Source organism: Taudactylus pleione, unplaced genomic scaffold (genome assembly GCF_031769625.1).
Source record: "Taudactylus pleione unplaced genomic scaffold, aTauple2 ptg001463l, whole genome shotgun sequence".
Taxonomy (NCBI): Eukaryota; Metazoa; Chordata; class Amphibia; order Anura; family Myobatrachidae; genus Taudactylus; species Taudactylus pleione.
Window position 1 is genome coordinate 1,102,161 of NW_028285861.1, and position 14,464 is coordinate 1,116,624.

Genomic DNA, 14,464 nt, shown 5'->3' on the forward strand with positions numbered 1-14,464 from the left:
ATTGCTGAGGACGCAGGTTATTACTTACAGCCGACGTAATGTACATAGAACTCCTCCCTGCCCGCCTGTTTATTCATCCTGGTTTTCACAATCTCAGCGTCATCTGCAGAGAGAGAGAAGAGGGTTACATGCTGGAAACGTACAATATACAACTGTACTATGATTCCAAGGGAGCGATTTAATTGTTTATTGCGCCTGTCTAAAGTGATGGGAACTATTTGCACAACTAGCCCCGTGCTGGTCGCGACGGCCGCATATTTTTGCCCAAATGCATGGGATTAGCCGCGTTAAGCTAAGCATCTGGCACCAAAGCCCTACTTTTATCAGATTTCTGCTTGCACTCCAAGGGTAATATATATATATTACAGTATATGAGCTATGTATTTGTGGGGGTGGGGGGTTAAACTCACGGAAGGTGCCGTCCGCCCGCTTTCACGAGTACGTGGCCCCGATCTGAACGTTCACCTCTTCCTCCTCCTCGGCTCGGTCCTCGTCGTTCTCATCCATCGCCTCCTCCCCGGCCTCTTTCTTCTCGGGCTCGGTGGTGGGCTGTGCGAGGGTGGCCATGGGCAGCACAGACGGTGTAATGGCTAGCATCACTGCCTCGCAGCACTGAGGTCATAGGTTTGATTCCCACCATGGCCCTACCCGTGTGGAGTTTGTATATTCTCCCTGTGCTTGCGTGGCTTTCCTCCCACTTTCCAAAAATTAACCCTAGTGTGTGTATGTGTGTGAGCATGTGATAGGGAATATATAGTGTAAGCTACACTGGGGCAGGGGCGGATGTCAGTGTCCAAATATAAATGACGGCGGCGGCGGGAGTGATACCGGGAGCGGGAGAGCAGGGAGGTCCCTGGCCGGTAGAGGGGTATGGAAAGCGGATAGATTGCGCGAGAGGACAACTTTATTTATTTTTTTTGGTGGACTGTATGGGCAGGAAACGTCACTTCCGCCCTCACAATCACGTCACTTCCGCCCTCACAATTACGTCACTTCCGCCCTCACACCACGTCACTTCCAGGAACAAAATCTGAAGGGGAAATATACTATTCCGGGGATCTATACCCTACCGGACACGGACCTCGCTCTCCCGCTCCCGGTATCGCCGCCGCCGTCGCACACAGTCATGGCCGCAGTCTCCTCCTCCACTGAGACCGAGAAGAAAGAGGACAGCAACCCCGAGGAGCCGATGGATGAGGAGGAGGATGAGAACGACGAGGACGGAGCCGAGGATGTGGAGGAAGAGGTGATCGTGCAGATCGGGGCCACCTACTCGTGCAAGCGGGCGGACGGCACCTTCCGTGAGTCTCTCTCCCCTTCCCCCTGTGACTCTCCCCTTCCCCCTGTGTCTCTCCCCTTCTCCCTGTGTCTCCCCCTCATATACTGCATTATCTCTCTCCCCTTCCGTGAGTCTCTCTCATCACCCCCCTGTGTCTCCCCCTCATATACTGTAATATGTATACTGCATTATCCCTATCCCCTTCCGTGAGTCTCTTCTCCCCCCCCCTGTCTCTCCCCTTCTCCCTGTGTCTCCCCCTCATATACTGTAATATACACACACATACACTGCTCATTTGGACTATGTATGTATATATATATATGTAAATCCCACTTTACTGTGTAGGAGTACTGTAGAAATAGTCCAGTGACACCCTTATACCCTCCCCTGTGGCTATGTCATGTATAATATATACATTAAGCTAAGTCTTATCCTTGTCTGGTAATGTGAGATTCCCTGCACTGTATTATATACATTATCCCCCCTCATACAGATGGCCAGGATCTATAGATTACATACTTTATACTTATTTGCAGTGATATAGAAAGCTCTGGAATATAAATTGCACTTATAAATGGAGGTTAAAGGGCTGTACAGGGAATCTGTATGAAATACCGCCGGCAGCTCGATTCCCGGCAGCGGCAGGCCGACAGTGGAACAGATCCCGGCAGGGGCAGCCCGACAGCGCTGGAAATCCCGATCATCCCCAGGTAAGTATGAACTAACCTGACCCTAATTCCCCCTCTAAGTGCCTAAACGTAACCCTCCCCCTGGGGATCCCTAAACCCAACCACCCCCCTGTCCGCTCTCGGAGCCCTGGCATCCCATCGATCGGGATGCCGGTCTCCCGGCGTCGGTGAAATGAGAGCAGCATCTACATCTAGACACCGGTCGTTTCACCCTCACCGGGATACGACAGTCGGGAAGCCAGCTGTCGGTATAATGTCAGCCGGCTTACCGATTGCATCCCCTGTGCAGAGGGTGACGTTCATGTTTGTAAAATATCTCCAGTAACATCTTCCCTGTGACGAGCCCCCTTCCTTGTACATAGCAGGACCCCTCTGTACCTGTGACGAGCCTGATTCCTTGTATATGGCAGGACCCCTCTGTTCCTGGGGAAGCAGTCGGGAAGCCAATGGATGGAATCACGACTGTCGGCTTCCCGACTGTCTAATCCCGGCAAGGGCTAAATGACAAGCGTCAAAATCCAGGCGCCTGTCATTTTACTTATGCCGGGAGCCCGACACCCGGCTTACCGATTGAAGGTAGGCACCCCAACGGAAGTTTAGGGTTAGGCTAGGGGAAGGGAGGGTTCGGGCGGAGAATGGGTTAGTCAATACTTACCTCTCGATGATTGGGATATTCACTGCTGCCGGGATGCTGCTGTCGGGATTTCAATCATGCTGGAACCCTATCCCTCCATGTGTACAGCACGTCCCAGGCTGTATATACTGCAGTCATGCTACACCAGCCAGGGCAGAAAATGAACCATCTATGGAATGGGGCTGTATATAGTAATGATTGCTGCAAATACTAAATTCTACTATTCACACATCCAGCATAATACATCCAGGCTCGTCCAAGCACATTATATAATGGTTACTATAGTGTTCCGGCTATACTGCGGGCAGGGCATTGAGGATGCCGACAGGGAGTCTCTGCGCATGCGCCCTCCCAAAAGAGGGTGTGACTGACGGGGGAGGCATCTATTCACCCGGCGGAGATCAATGAGTCACCGCAACTTTTTCCCACTCGGCGGGACACTGCCGCTCACAGGTGGGGAAGGCACACGGCAGGCTGTTTTAGCGGAGTGCACCTAAAAGGACAGGGCACGTTTTGCTCCTTTAATATCGGACGTGGTGCCCCACTAAACAGCCTGCAGGAATACTAGTTCCTAGATGTGACCTGACTGAGGTGCTCTGTGTTCCCTCACACTTCTCCCCACATCACTAGACTGGGCATAATCATAGTACAGTTGTATATTGTACGTTTCCAGCATGTAACCCTCCTCTCTCTCTCTGCAGATGATGCTGAGATTGTGAAAACCAGGATGAATAAACAGGCGGGCAGGGAGGAGTTCTATGTACATTACGTCGGCTGTAAGTAACAACCTGCGTCCTCAGCAATAGTGCCTCGTGGGGGTGATGGTTCCAATTCAACAAGATAAACACAATGTGCTGTTCCGGAACGACACATCGCATTCCATCCATCCACAATGTGAGCTTTGCCTTACACCCCATAGAGGTACAAAGGGAAACTTGCGATGTTGGTATCGTTACTAATTGATGTGTGCGCAGCTGGGAACCTCTCATTTTTGATGGCACATGTATGTGGTGCCGGCAGAACCGAGCGAGTGTATCCTGCCCACATAAGCCGGCGGTATAGCAGCACACACAGTTATGACGGAACTTCACTGCTAGCTGAGCCTGTCCCTTACAGTGTATGGGCATTGTACTTCTGTATCTTTTACCTGCATGAAAACAGGATGAAAAACGTGATTGTATAATAAATCAGAGGGACCTTTCCCCACTTCTGCGCTCCTGTGAGCATTGTGTTACACAGCTGATGCTCCTGAGTACGTGACGTTATGGAGATGAAACTTGCAAGAAGCTTCCAGCACCAGAAACAGGCGTGTGCCTTATCCTCTCCATACCCTCCACATGGGTCTGTAACGCTACATGACCTGTACTGCAGGGCGGATCCGTGTCACCGTCTCGCAGACTATGTACCAATCTCCAGAGGCGCAAACAACCGTTTTTGTCTCTAGAGCAGTGTTGGGCTACTAGATGCACCCTATTGGCTTTGTATGTGGTATCCGGTTCCGTAAGGAAACTGCACTTGCAGGGACTATTGGCTACATAAGTGTCCTTTGCATCTATACTGACGGTGGATATGTAGGGGGTGATGGCTCTTCTGTCCGATCATTGAGAGAGAAGACGTAACCATTTCACCATCCAGTTGTACGTGTGCCATCCTGCTTCTGTGACTACCATACTAGCAGGTTGTCAGCCATTGGGAAGAGACCCTAAGGCTGGTATGGATAGTTCCCCCTCCCCATAGCGTCTCACATTCTTACCTGCGGCTCTTGTCGCCCACCACTGTTTTAGAGTAACCAATAAAATGAGCACGCTACACAAGCCTTTTATAGACCTATGTTTCCTATATCTGGCTGTGTAATGTGTATTCCTGGAAGACTGAGCAGTGATCTGTCTGTACCATCGGTGCCAGGGCTGGGTAGGTAACAGCTGGTGCTGTACCATGGGTGCCAGGGCTGAGTAGGTAACAGCTGGTGCTGCGCCATAATTACGGTAAGTAACGATTACCTTGCAGACACAGGCAGCATGTCAGGAGAATTGCCCAGAATGAGCATTAGGTGTGACGTCAGCCTGTGCTGTGTGCTCTGACGTTTTCCTCCTGTTACGGTCATTGTGCAGCGAGCTCAGTATCTGCTCAGGGACTTGGACTTGCGGTTATTCCTGGTTTGTTTTTGTTTTTTTTTCTTTTTGTTTGGATTTTTATGTCCAAACATTTTGTATTTAACTAGTTTTTAGTTTTTTTGTTTTTTCCCCCGTTTGCCCCAACCTGCGATAAGAAACTATAATCTGCTTTGTGTAATCATTAACGTAACATTTAGTTATGGGTCATTCTGTCAGTGCGAGGAGCCTACCATGGTAAGTGAGAGCCGCGTGTTTGAGCTGAATGACCTACTTCTCTTCCCGTCTTGTTGTGTTATGAAACTATTTGCTGTAAGCTCGCTTGTTTCCACAGTGAATCGCCGCCAAAATGAGTGGGTTGACAAAATGCGCTTGGTGCTGGCCAAACTGGAGAAGGATGTAAACGGTACAGACCAGGAGGTGACCGAAGATGGGAAAACACCTCAGAAACGGAAATACGAGGAGACCGGACCTGAACCGAAGGTAACGCGAGGTTCAATCCTCTCCGTCTACTCTATCCGCTCTCGTTGCGCCGCCTGCACTGGAGGGACCGCAGTAGTGACCGTAGTAGTGTCTTTTGGCCCCTTAAAAAGTGGGAGGCACATATAGAAACCATTGTAATTCCTACACCGTTCACCTGATTTGGATGTAATTACCCTCAAATTAAATCTGAAAGTCTGCAGTTAAATCACATCTTGTTTGTTTCATTTCAAAGCCATTGTGGTGGTGAATAGAGGCCAAAATCTGAAAATTCTGTCAATGTCCCAATATTTATGCACCTGACTGTATGTATATATAAATATATATATATTCGTTCACTCTAGCTCCGGCGGCAGGCAGGGCGCTGGAGCTAGAGAGGGCAACCTTGTGCGCGCGCCCGAAAAGGGGGCGTGGTCATGAAAAGGGGCGTGTCTATAAGACGCGTCCCCTTTTCGTCATACTTGGGGGCGTGCCCTGCGCTTACGTACATGCTGGGCAGCCCCCAAGCGCTGCAGAAGGGAGAATAGACGCCGGACGCATGCGCCCGGCGTCTATTCTCCGGTGGTGACCGGGTCACCGCATGTTTCTCCACCCGCGGGACACTGCGTCCCGCGGGGGAGAACGGCACCCGCAGGCTGTGAGGGCAGGGCACTTTTTGGAGTAACAGGAGGGCAGGGCGCCACGCCCCGCTAAAACAGCCTGGCTGGAACGCTAGATATATATATATATTTATTTATTGTTGCGAGCCCTATGCTCATCCGTTCCTCCACCATTCAGGCGACTCTACATGGCCTTCAGATAGCTTGACGTGTGTGGCGTTATATCAGCTGAGCTCTTATTGTTTTTTACCCTACAAATAATCATGGAAAGTCTGTTTATGAGCAATCTCTGGGTGTAGAGTCCATTCTCGGCATTCAGTGATTTGCTTTGTATTACGTTGTAGACCACCGTCAGCATATATGAGCATGGAGAGGCTGGTCTGCAGGCTATACAGATATAATATACATGCAAAGTTAAGCATGCTCTGTCAGGCCCACATGTCCAGTAGGTATGGTGCATGTTAATACATAGAGCAGGAGATAACATGCATTAACATACATCCCTTCCGGGATGCCGATGGTCTAAATGCCGACCGTCAGCATCCCGACTGTTTAATCCCGGGAGGTGTCTAATGATCGGCGTCGAGACCCCGACGCCGGGCATTAGACCTACGCCGGGTGCCGGACACCCTGTTTACCGATCGAAGGTAAGATGAGCACAGACAGCTGCAGGGGGTGGGTTTAGGTTTAGGGTCACCAGGGTGGGGGGGGGACTTGGGGTTAGGCACAACCCCCCCTCGGGGGCGGTTAGGTTTAGGCACACCCTAAAATTAGCTTTGGAAAAACGATCGGGATTTTCACCCTTCATTAGACCTACGCCGGGACCCCGACACCCTGTTTACCGTTCGAAGGTAAGATGAGCACGGACATCTGCGGGGGGAGGGTTAGATTTAGGGTTCCCGGGGTGGGGGGGGACTTGGGGTTAGGCACACCCTAAAATTAGGTTAGGAAAAACTATCGGGATTTTCACCCGTCGGGCTCACGCTGCCGGCGATAAATCGTATGTATTCCATCTCTTCCTGCCTTATCTAATTTGGAGGCTTTTACAAATTCCCCACATGCACCAAAACCATTCCCTGATTAAAAGTACAATCAGCCTGTTTATTTGCAGCACCAACTAGAGCTACGTAGTAATCTGCAGGTCACCCTGGAACGTGTTTCTTTCTTCTCAGTACTTCAACGTAATACGCCAAACTGTCTGGCACCATCATGGCTGCTGTCCATCCGCTCCCAACAGCCCAATATCAATCAGTTTGCCAAAAGTGATCTAAAACCCTTATTACAGTGGGAATATTAATATCAGAAAGAATTTGCATACTCTGCGCGGCGCATGCGTTTATCCTTTGGGATCCTAAGCTGCTCGTTTGTAGGATTCTTATCCATGCTTGTCGCTGTGACCTTCTCCACCACTTTTACTGCCTTAGCTGTGTTTTTGGTGGAATACATGATGGGTATCTAAAGAAAGTTGACCGTTTTTTTGGAAAGCGTCTGACTAGGACGCCGCATAGTTTACCATCTGCTTTCGGTTATAGTCATGACCTAGTAATAACGTTATATGGAGTGTCTGTATAGTGTGTAATGGATGCTGTAGAACATGCTTACTGGCTGCACTGAGTATTGGTTATCTGGAGACTGGTCCCCCCGTACCCGTACCAAGTAGTGTGAGATGGGAGAAGAAATTGTGTTCCTTGTACTCCTGCTGCTAAACCTGACTTGTAGAGGTTTTTAAGGTTTAATTTTGTGACTTCTGGCCTCATAGCAAACGCCATGTTTGAGAACACACAACCCAAGTAAAAAAGCAGAAAGTCTATGTGCAGGAGCAGTGCTTTGCATTGCCCAGTGACCGTAACGGCCTTTACAGTTATGTCTGGATGTGTTATCTACCTTTTTGAGGTTTGATGGTAAATTAAACGGTTGTGGTCTCATTGTAATTGTTAACTACACACTTGTTAAATGCATATTTTCTCTTTAAACACAAGATACACATCTCCTTTTAGAATATTCACTAGTTTTGATGTAAATAACGTTTTCTCATTCGTACCTAGGTATGACACCTTTCAGACTTCTCTCTCTGTTCCTCTAGAAAGCCAAGGTGGAAAAAAATGCTCCAGCAAATAATTCGGTGATGGCCTCTGGGGATTTTGCGGAGGAACTGACGTGCCTCTTGTGCAATGAACTCTTCAAGGATCCCGTCATGGTTGAATGTGGCCACAACTTCTGCCGCAACTGCATCGACAAGGTCTGGGAAGGTCAGGATTCCTTCACATGCCCCGACTGTAAGGATGTCATATCTGAGAAGAAATACACCACCAACCGAGCACTTGCTAACCTGGTGAAGAAGACTGTTGGTGCCACCGCTGTCAAGACCCCAGTGAAGCCTGTAGAAAAGTCCAAGCCCGCAGTGAACTGCCCTGAGCATGATGAGAGGCTGAAGCTGTACTGTAAAAACGATGGGACTCTGAGCTGCCTCATCTGCCGGGACTCTCTGAAACACTCCTGTCACAACTTCCTACCCATCCTGGACGCTGTGGCAGTGTACAGGGTAAGTTGTTGGGTTAACCAAAGAGTTTCAGACGGATTCTCAACTTTGATTCTTATTTACCTTGGTAACATTGCCTCCCCTCCAGTCAGAGTTGTCTGCCATAGTGGCTCCACTAGAAGAAGCCTTGAAGGTGACTGAGCAGTTGACCAATCAGCAGAGTGAGAAGGTTGAACAGCACAGAGTGAGTGATCTCATACAGTGAAGTGGGGTGTAAAAGTCACTGCTTGTACCCTTCAAAATGTATTACCACATGTAGCCACTTGGGGAAGCACAGAGGCAACTGTTGCAGGAAAACCAGGTCGTCTGACTTATTCTCTCCCCTCTCTGTACCCTCAGACGAACGTGTCTGAATACAAGCAGCACATTGTGTCGGAGTTTGAGAAGCTGCAATCTTTCCTGAAGCAACGCGAGGAGAAACTTTTGGATCAGCTTAATGAGCAAGGGGATAGTCTGCTGAAAGAGATGGAGTCCAACATGATCAAGATGCAGGAGAACAGGGACAACATTAAGCAGACCATATCTGTGGCCAACGAGAGGGTGAACGATAAAGACTCAAACTCTTTCCTCACAGTAAGTGTCGCTACATGCCCGGTTATACTTACTACTTTATCTCTAGTTTCCCTCAATGGATGTAAATAACCTTTATTTTAATTCCATTCCTGCAGGACATAAAATCATTCATTGAGAAGTAAGTTTCCCGTACACTTCTATTATCTAGTAATTAGAGTCTGATGAGCTTCCTGTCCGTGTCTGTTACATGTTATGTAATGTCCACCTCTCTCCTGCCGTCCAGGTGCCAGGAGCAGCAGAAAGAGGTGATTTCCTCCGGGAACACCCTGCTATCCAAGGATCTGTGCCAGGGAACATTCAAGGGACCCATTCAGTACACAGTGTGGAAGGAGATGAAGTCCTTTGTCACTCCATGTAAGTCCTGCTCTGAACAGTGCTTTAGGCCTGCTGTCCCTGCAGGTGTAACATTTATTGCTGGGGTGCTGGATCCTTCTGATTCAGGAATATACGCTCCCCTTACAGGAAAGACCACCTCCCTGTCACCGTCCAGGAACACCCACTACATATTGAAGACACTTCTAGAAGGCCACATGTCCCCAAACACTGCATCGCAATTGTGCAGGGTCAGGAACATAAAAAAGCCGCAGAGTTCAGCTTCCCCCTGCTACTAGCAATTAGCAATTCATAGTCATACACTTTCACAAATGCACAGGCTCAGCGACCCAAACTCCCTCAGTTATTTTGGTCTGCCCCTGCTTCCAGCAATGACCGTCTCCCATAGATCAAGGGACTCCCATATCTGTTATTGCCTGTTTCACCCCTGTACGAAGCCATAACCAAGTCTCTGATGACTGGATAAGCAGTTAGTAAGATCTAGATCCCTCCAGGAACTGCCCACCTAACTATTCTGTAAGTTCATATAATGGTATTATGTAAGCTACCCGGTTAATGGTATTTAAGCTCCCAGTGTAATAACTACATAAAATATGGTGTGTATACATTAATCTCCCTCCTTTAAACTATAATAGGAGTCCAAACATGACTGCAAAGTGATGTGGTATTGGTTAGATACCTAATTTCTCCAATTGTGCCCTTTCTGCTGGCTTTGGAGCTTATAGGATAGAGAAATCTGGTTGCAGTTAATAAAATATTAATTGATTCTGGTCTTTTTTTTTTTTCGATTGTTTAAATCGAAAGTTTTGCTCTGTAAAATTCATAGATCAAAGACAAACCAGCTGCGTAGGTGACATTTGGTGTCTGTCCTTTCTGCAGGCCCAGAGTAAGAGGAGGAAGAGACAGTCCTCTCCTTTTGTGGGGCAGTAATCCAACACATGAAATCAGTAAATTTCGATATATATGCTAAAACTTAACTTTTAATTCAATTTATTGAAGATAAAAATAATGAGCTCACATATATTGCAATAGAACAACACACACACAAATCATTGCACAAATTAGTGGTATATCGTTAAGAAGAATTTTTTGGTCTCATAATTGTTGAAATAATACGTATCTGGTTCAGACTCATCAGATGTATACTTTAAATAACCACAGATTTATGTGTAGGATAAGAATCATATTAAATCCAATCGGGAACAGTTGGCAAACATTATATAGTCAATCAAGGTTTAGGCAAAAATAATCATTTTCTTTAGAAATAATGCAATACTATCCCCTGGCGAAAATATATATAGGATACAGTTTTATATCATATTCCAAAAGAAAAAAATTACTTAATGAAAGTAAGCAGCAGTCACCACGGCAACACCAAACATAAATAGCAGCTCATTAATTCCCATGGTCTTCAAAAAAGAGAATTGTCATCTTCTAAGTGCAATATATCATGTATGTAACTCTAAGAACAATTTTTAATATACAGCACAATTAAGGCAGTATATGATATAGAGCAACCATAATCCTGTATAAATGGGTTAAAAAAATTAGACTCTGTACTAAAGTAATAATGAAAATTATGTAATGATCAAATAAGAGCTTCTTACCTATAGCATATAATCTGTATATAATGAGCACGAGATAAAGGTATATATAAATCCTATAGCAGTCAATAGTGTGAATCGTGCTTTTGTATACACAATTAAGCCTACATTTCAACAGAGATCAGTATATGATCAGATCCATGATATTTGGGTTCAGAAGTAAATTGCCCCTATTCACCTGGCATAGACAAGTGGCTGCTGCATATTACGTGCAGATGCAGTGAATAATATGTGAGTGGACTTGCTGAGAGTACATAGGGGCATAGAAGAAAGTAAATGATATCTGCTTTTCAGCAGGATTTATATATCTTTGTACGCTGTAGGTAAGAAGCTCTTTATTTGATCATTACATCATTTACATTATTGCCTTAGTACTGAATCGCATTGATCCTCAAATACTCTTACAGCTTATTACTTTATACAGGATTATGGTTACTCTATATCAGGGCTTGACAAAACCCGGGGGCCAGGTCGCCATGGCGACCAGATTTGGTTGCCTGGTGACCAGATTTTCAGCAACCCCCGGGCCCTGTAGTGCAGACCGCGAGCACGGTCCACACTATAAACATACAGCCTTCAGCGGCGGCTGTATGTTTGTTATAGCAGCCGATGAGAGTCAGACAGACTCCTGAGCTCCGTCTTCACGGTCAGCCCGCAGCGGGTTGGGAGAGACGTCATCGTCATGACGTCTTTCCCATAGTGCAGAGCGGGCCAGGAGGAGCGGACAGCGGCGGTCGTCGGCAGGGGCGTGGATCAGGTAAGTTGCGTGTTTTTTTGTTTTTTTAAGGGGCACTGCATATTTGGGTGGCCGCTACTGTGGGGGCACTCAATTAGGTGGGGTTGGCCGCTACTGGTGACACTGTATGGGGGGGGGGCACTACTAAGGGCAATGCAAACTGGGGGCACTGTATAGAGGGGAACTACTACTAGAGGGACAGCTACTGGGGGCAATGCATAGGGGGGACCACTTCTGGGGGCACTGATTAAAGGGACACTACACAGGGGGACCACTGCTGGGGGTACTGTATATGGGGACAACTACTGGGGCACTGTATAAGAGGGGGGTGTTACTAGGGCACTGCAGAGGGGGTGGACTACTGCTGGGGGCATTGCAGAGGGGGTGGACTACTGCTGGGGGCACTGCAGAGGTGGGGGGACTACTGCTGGGGGCACTGCAGAGGTGGGGGGACTACTGCTGGGGGCACTGCAGAGGGGGGGGAACTACTGCTGGGGGCACTGCAGAGGGGTGGGGGGGAACTGCTGCTGGGGGCACTGCAGAGGGGGGGACGACTACTGCTGGGGGCACTGCAGAGGGGGGGGGGACTATTGCTGGGGGCACTGCAGGGGGGGGGGAACTACTGCTGGGAGCACTGCAGGGGGGGGGGAACTACTGCTGGGAGCACTGCAGGGGGGGGGGAACTACTGCTGGGAGCACTGCAGAGGGGGGGGAACTACTGCTGGGAGCACTGCAGAGGGGGGGGGGGAACTACTGCTGGGGGCACTGCAGAGGGGGGGGGGGAACTACTGCTGGGGGCACTGCAGAGGGGGGGGGAACTACTGCTGGGGGCACTGCAGAGGGGGGGGGAACTACTGCTGGGGGCACTGCAGAGGGGGGGGAGCTACTGCTGGGGGCACTGCAGAAGGGGGGGGAACTACTGCTGGGGGCACTGCAGAAGGGGGGGGAACTACTGCTGGGGGCACTGCAGAGGGGGGGGGGAACTACTGCTGGGGCACTGCAGAGGGGTGGGGGGGAACTGCTGCTGGGGGCACTGCAGAGGGGTGGGGGGGGAACTACTGCTGGGGGCACTGCAGAGGGGTGGGGGGGGAACTACTGCTGGGGGCACAGCAGAGGGGGGGACTACTGCTGGGGGCACTGCAGAGGGGTGTCCAAAGCATATTCTTGCATCTGGGTCCACCGCTCTCTAGTTCGGCCACTGCCGGCGGTGGCTTTGCTTGCTCGAGGTTTTTTGGCTGCGGAGGGGTGGTCTTTCTGGGGGTTGGTTGCCTGGAGAGGGGGGGTTAGTTGCTCAGTAATGTGGCTGTGGGAGGGTGGTTTACCTGGGGTACCTCGTTAGTGGTGTGGCCATGGGGGTTGGTTGCCCGGGGCATAGGTGCTCAGTAATGCTGCCCTGGGGGAAGGGGGGGGTCTGGCTCCTAACACTTTCATCCTGGCTCCTAGGTTTTAGAAAAATTTGTCAAGCCCTGCTCTATATAATATACTGCCTTAATTGTGTTTGTATACTAAAATTGTTTCTAGATTTACATACATGATATATTCTCTATGGGAATTAATGAGCTGCTATTTATGTTTGGTGTTGCCGTGGTGACTGCTGCTTACTTTCATTAAGGAATTTTTTTTCTTTGGAATATGATATAACTGTATCCTATATATCTTCGCTAGGGGATAGTATAGCATTATTTCTAAAGAAATAGATTATTTTTGCATACACATTGATTGACTATATAATGTTTGCCAACTGTGCCCGATTGGATTTAATGATTCTTATCCTACGCATAAAAGTATACATCTGATGAGTCTGAACCATATATGTATTATTTCAACAATTATGGGACCAAAAAATTCTTAACGATATACCACTGATTTGTGCCATTATGTGTTTGTGTGTTGTTGTTCTATTGCAATATATGTGAGCTCTTAAGTGTTAGCATATATCAAAGATAAAAATAAACTTTTAATGAAATAGATCAAAATTCACTGATTTCATGTGTTGGATTAGTGCCCCCACAAAGGAGAGTACAGGGTCTCTTTCTCCTTACTCTGTATAGCTCTATTTTACTCTCATGGGAGCACCTCTGTGTACTAATTTCAAACTAATATTGGGTTAATATTTTTTTTTATCACAGTAGCCTATCCACCACTACTATCTCTGCACATATCTTTTACTAATTAAGAGGTTTCATACCAGTGCTCAGGTCTTCTCCCCATTCGCCTTTCCCATCATACTCCTTCTACAGGCCCATAAACTTATTTTGCCCAGTTGCGCCTGTAGAGAAAAAGTTAAAGTGTCTAATACATGTTAACTGTTCCTCTTTTGGCTAAATTCACGTTTTATAGTGTTTAAAAAAACGTTTGAGTTGTACATTTGCCTGTGGCCGATTTATAGCACTCATTCGATGAGAATTGGGGCAGCTGCTTGCCCTGCTGTTGCTGGATCTTCCATCGACACTATTAAAAAGTTAGGTCGTTGGAAGCCTGGATCTTATAGAATTAATTTTTTTATTTTTTTGGGGGGGGGGGTAATTTGCCTTGTAGAATGTGCTTCCTACATGTCTTTTGGGAAACCCAAGGCCTTATGCTGCCCACTACTTTGGGGGAGTGAAGTTCTTTCCAATGTTGCCCTCCAAAAAGAGGTTTTGGGATTCCTTTCTCATCCATCTGGGGGATGCTTTGCATCGGGGGTTATGCATAGTGAAGGGTGGAGTCAGTCAGTCTTGTTATTAGTGCCTTGTAGTAAGGCACTGGCTAGGTCCTATCTTTTAGTTAGGTTTTATTACTTTATTTTGATGTTTGTTCCTGGCGACTGGCACTAACAGAGTGGGAGATATATAGGTTAGAGGTCTGTGTGAACCCTGTATCCCACTCTAAAGACTGCCCCTGAGAG

General features: G+C 47.9%; 1 protein-coding gene across 3 annotated transcripts in view; it reads left to right on the forward strand.

The window, feature by feature from the left end:
* Positions 1-877: 877 nt before the first annotated feature.
* LOC148442557 (nuclear factor 7, brain-like) overlaps positions 878-14,464 on the forward strand; it is a 36,445-nt gene continuing 22,858 nt past the window's right edge. Inside the window, exons 1-8 of one of the 3 annotated variants that reach the window (XM_088463818.1) lie at positions 878-1,301; positions 3,304-3,378; positions 5,048-5,196; positions 7,876-8,334; positions 8,420-8,515; positions 8,671-8,904; positions 9,000-9,022; positions 9,128-9,258. In XM_088463818.1, the coding sequence (XP_088319944.1) occupies positions 1,127-1,301; positions 3,304-3,378; positions 5,048-5,196; positions 7,876-8,334; positions 8,420-8,515; positions 8,671-8,904; positions 9,000-9,022; positions 9,128-9,258 (1,342 nt within the window). In that variant the 5' untranslated portion in view covers positions 878-1,126. The remainder of the gene's footprint in view (positions 1,302-3,303; positions 3,379-5,047; positions 5,197-7,875; positions 8,335-8,419; positions 8,516-8,670; positions 8,905-8,999; positions 9,023-9,127; positions 9,259-14,464) is intronic. The other 2 variants (XM_088463819.1, XM_088463820.1) reach the window with 2 other exon arrangements.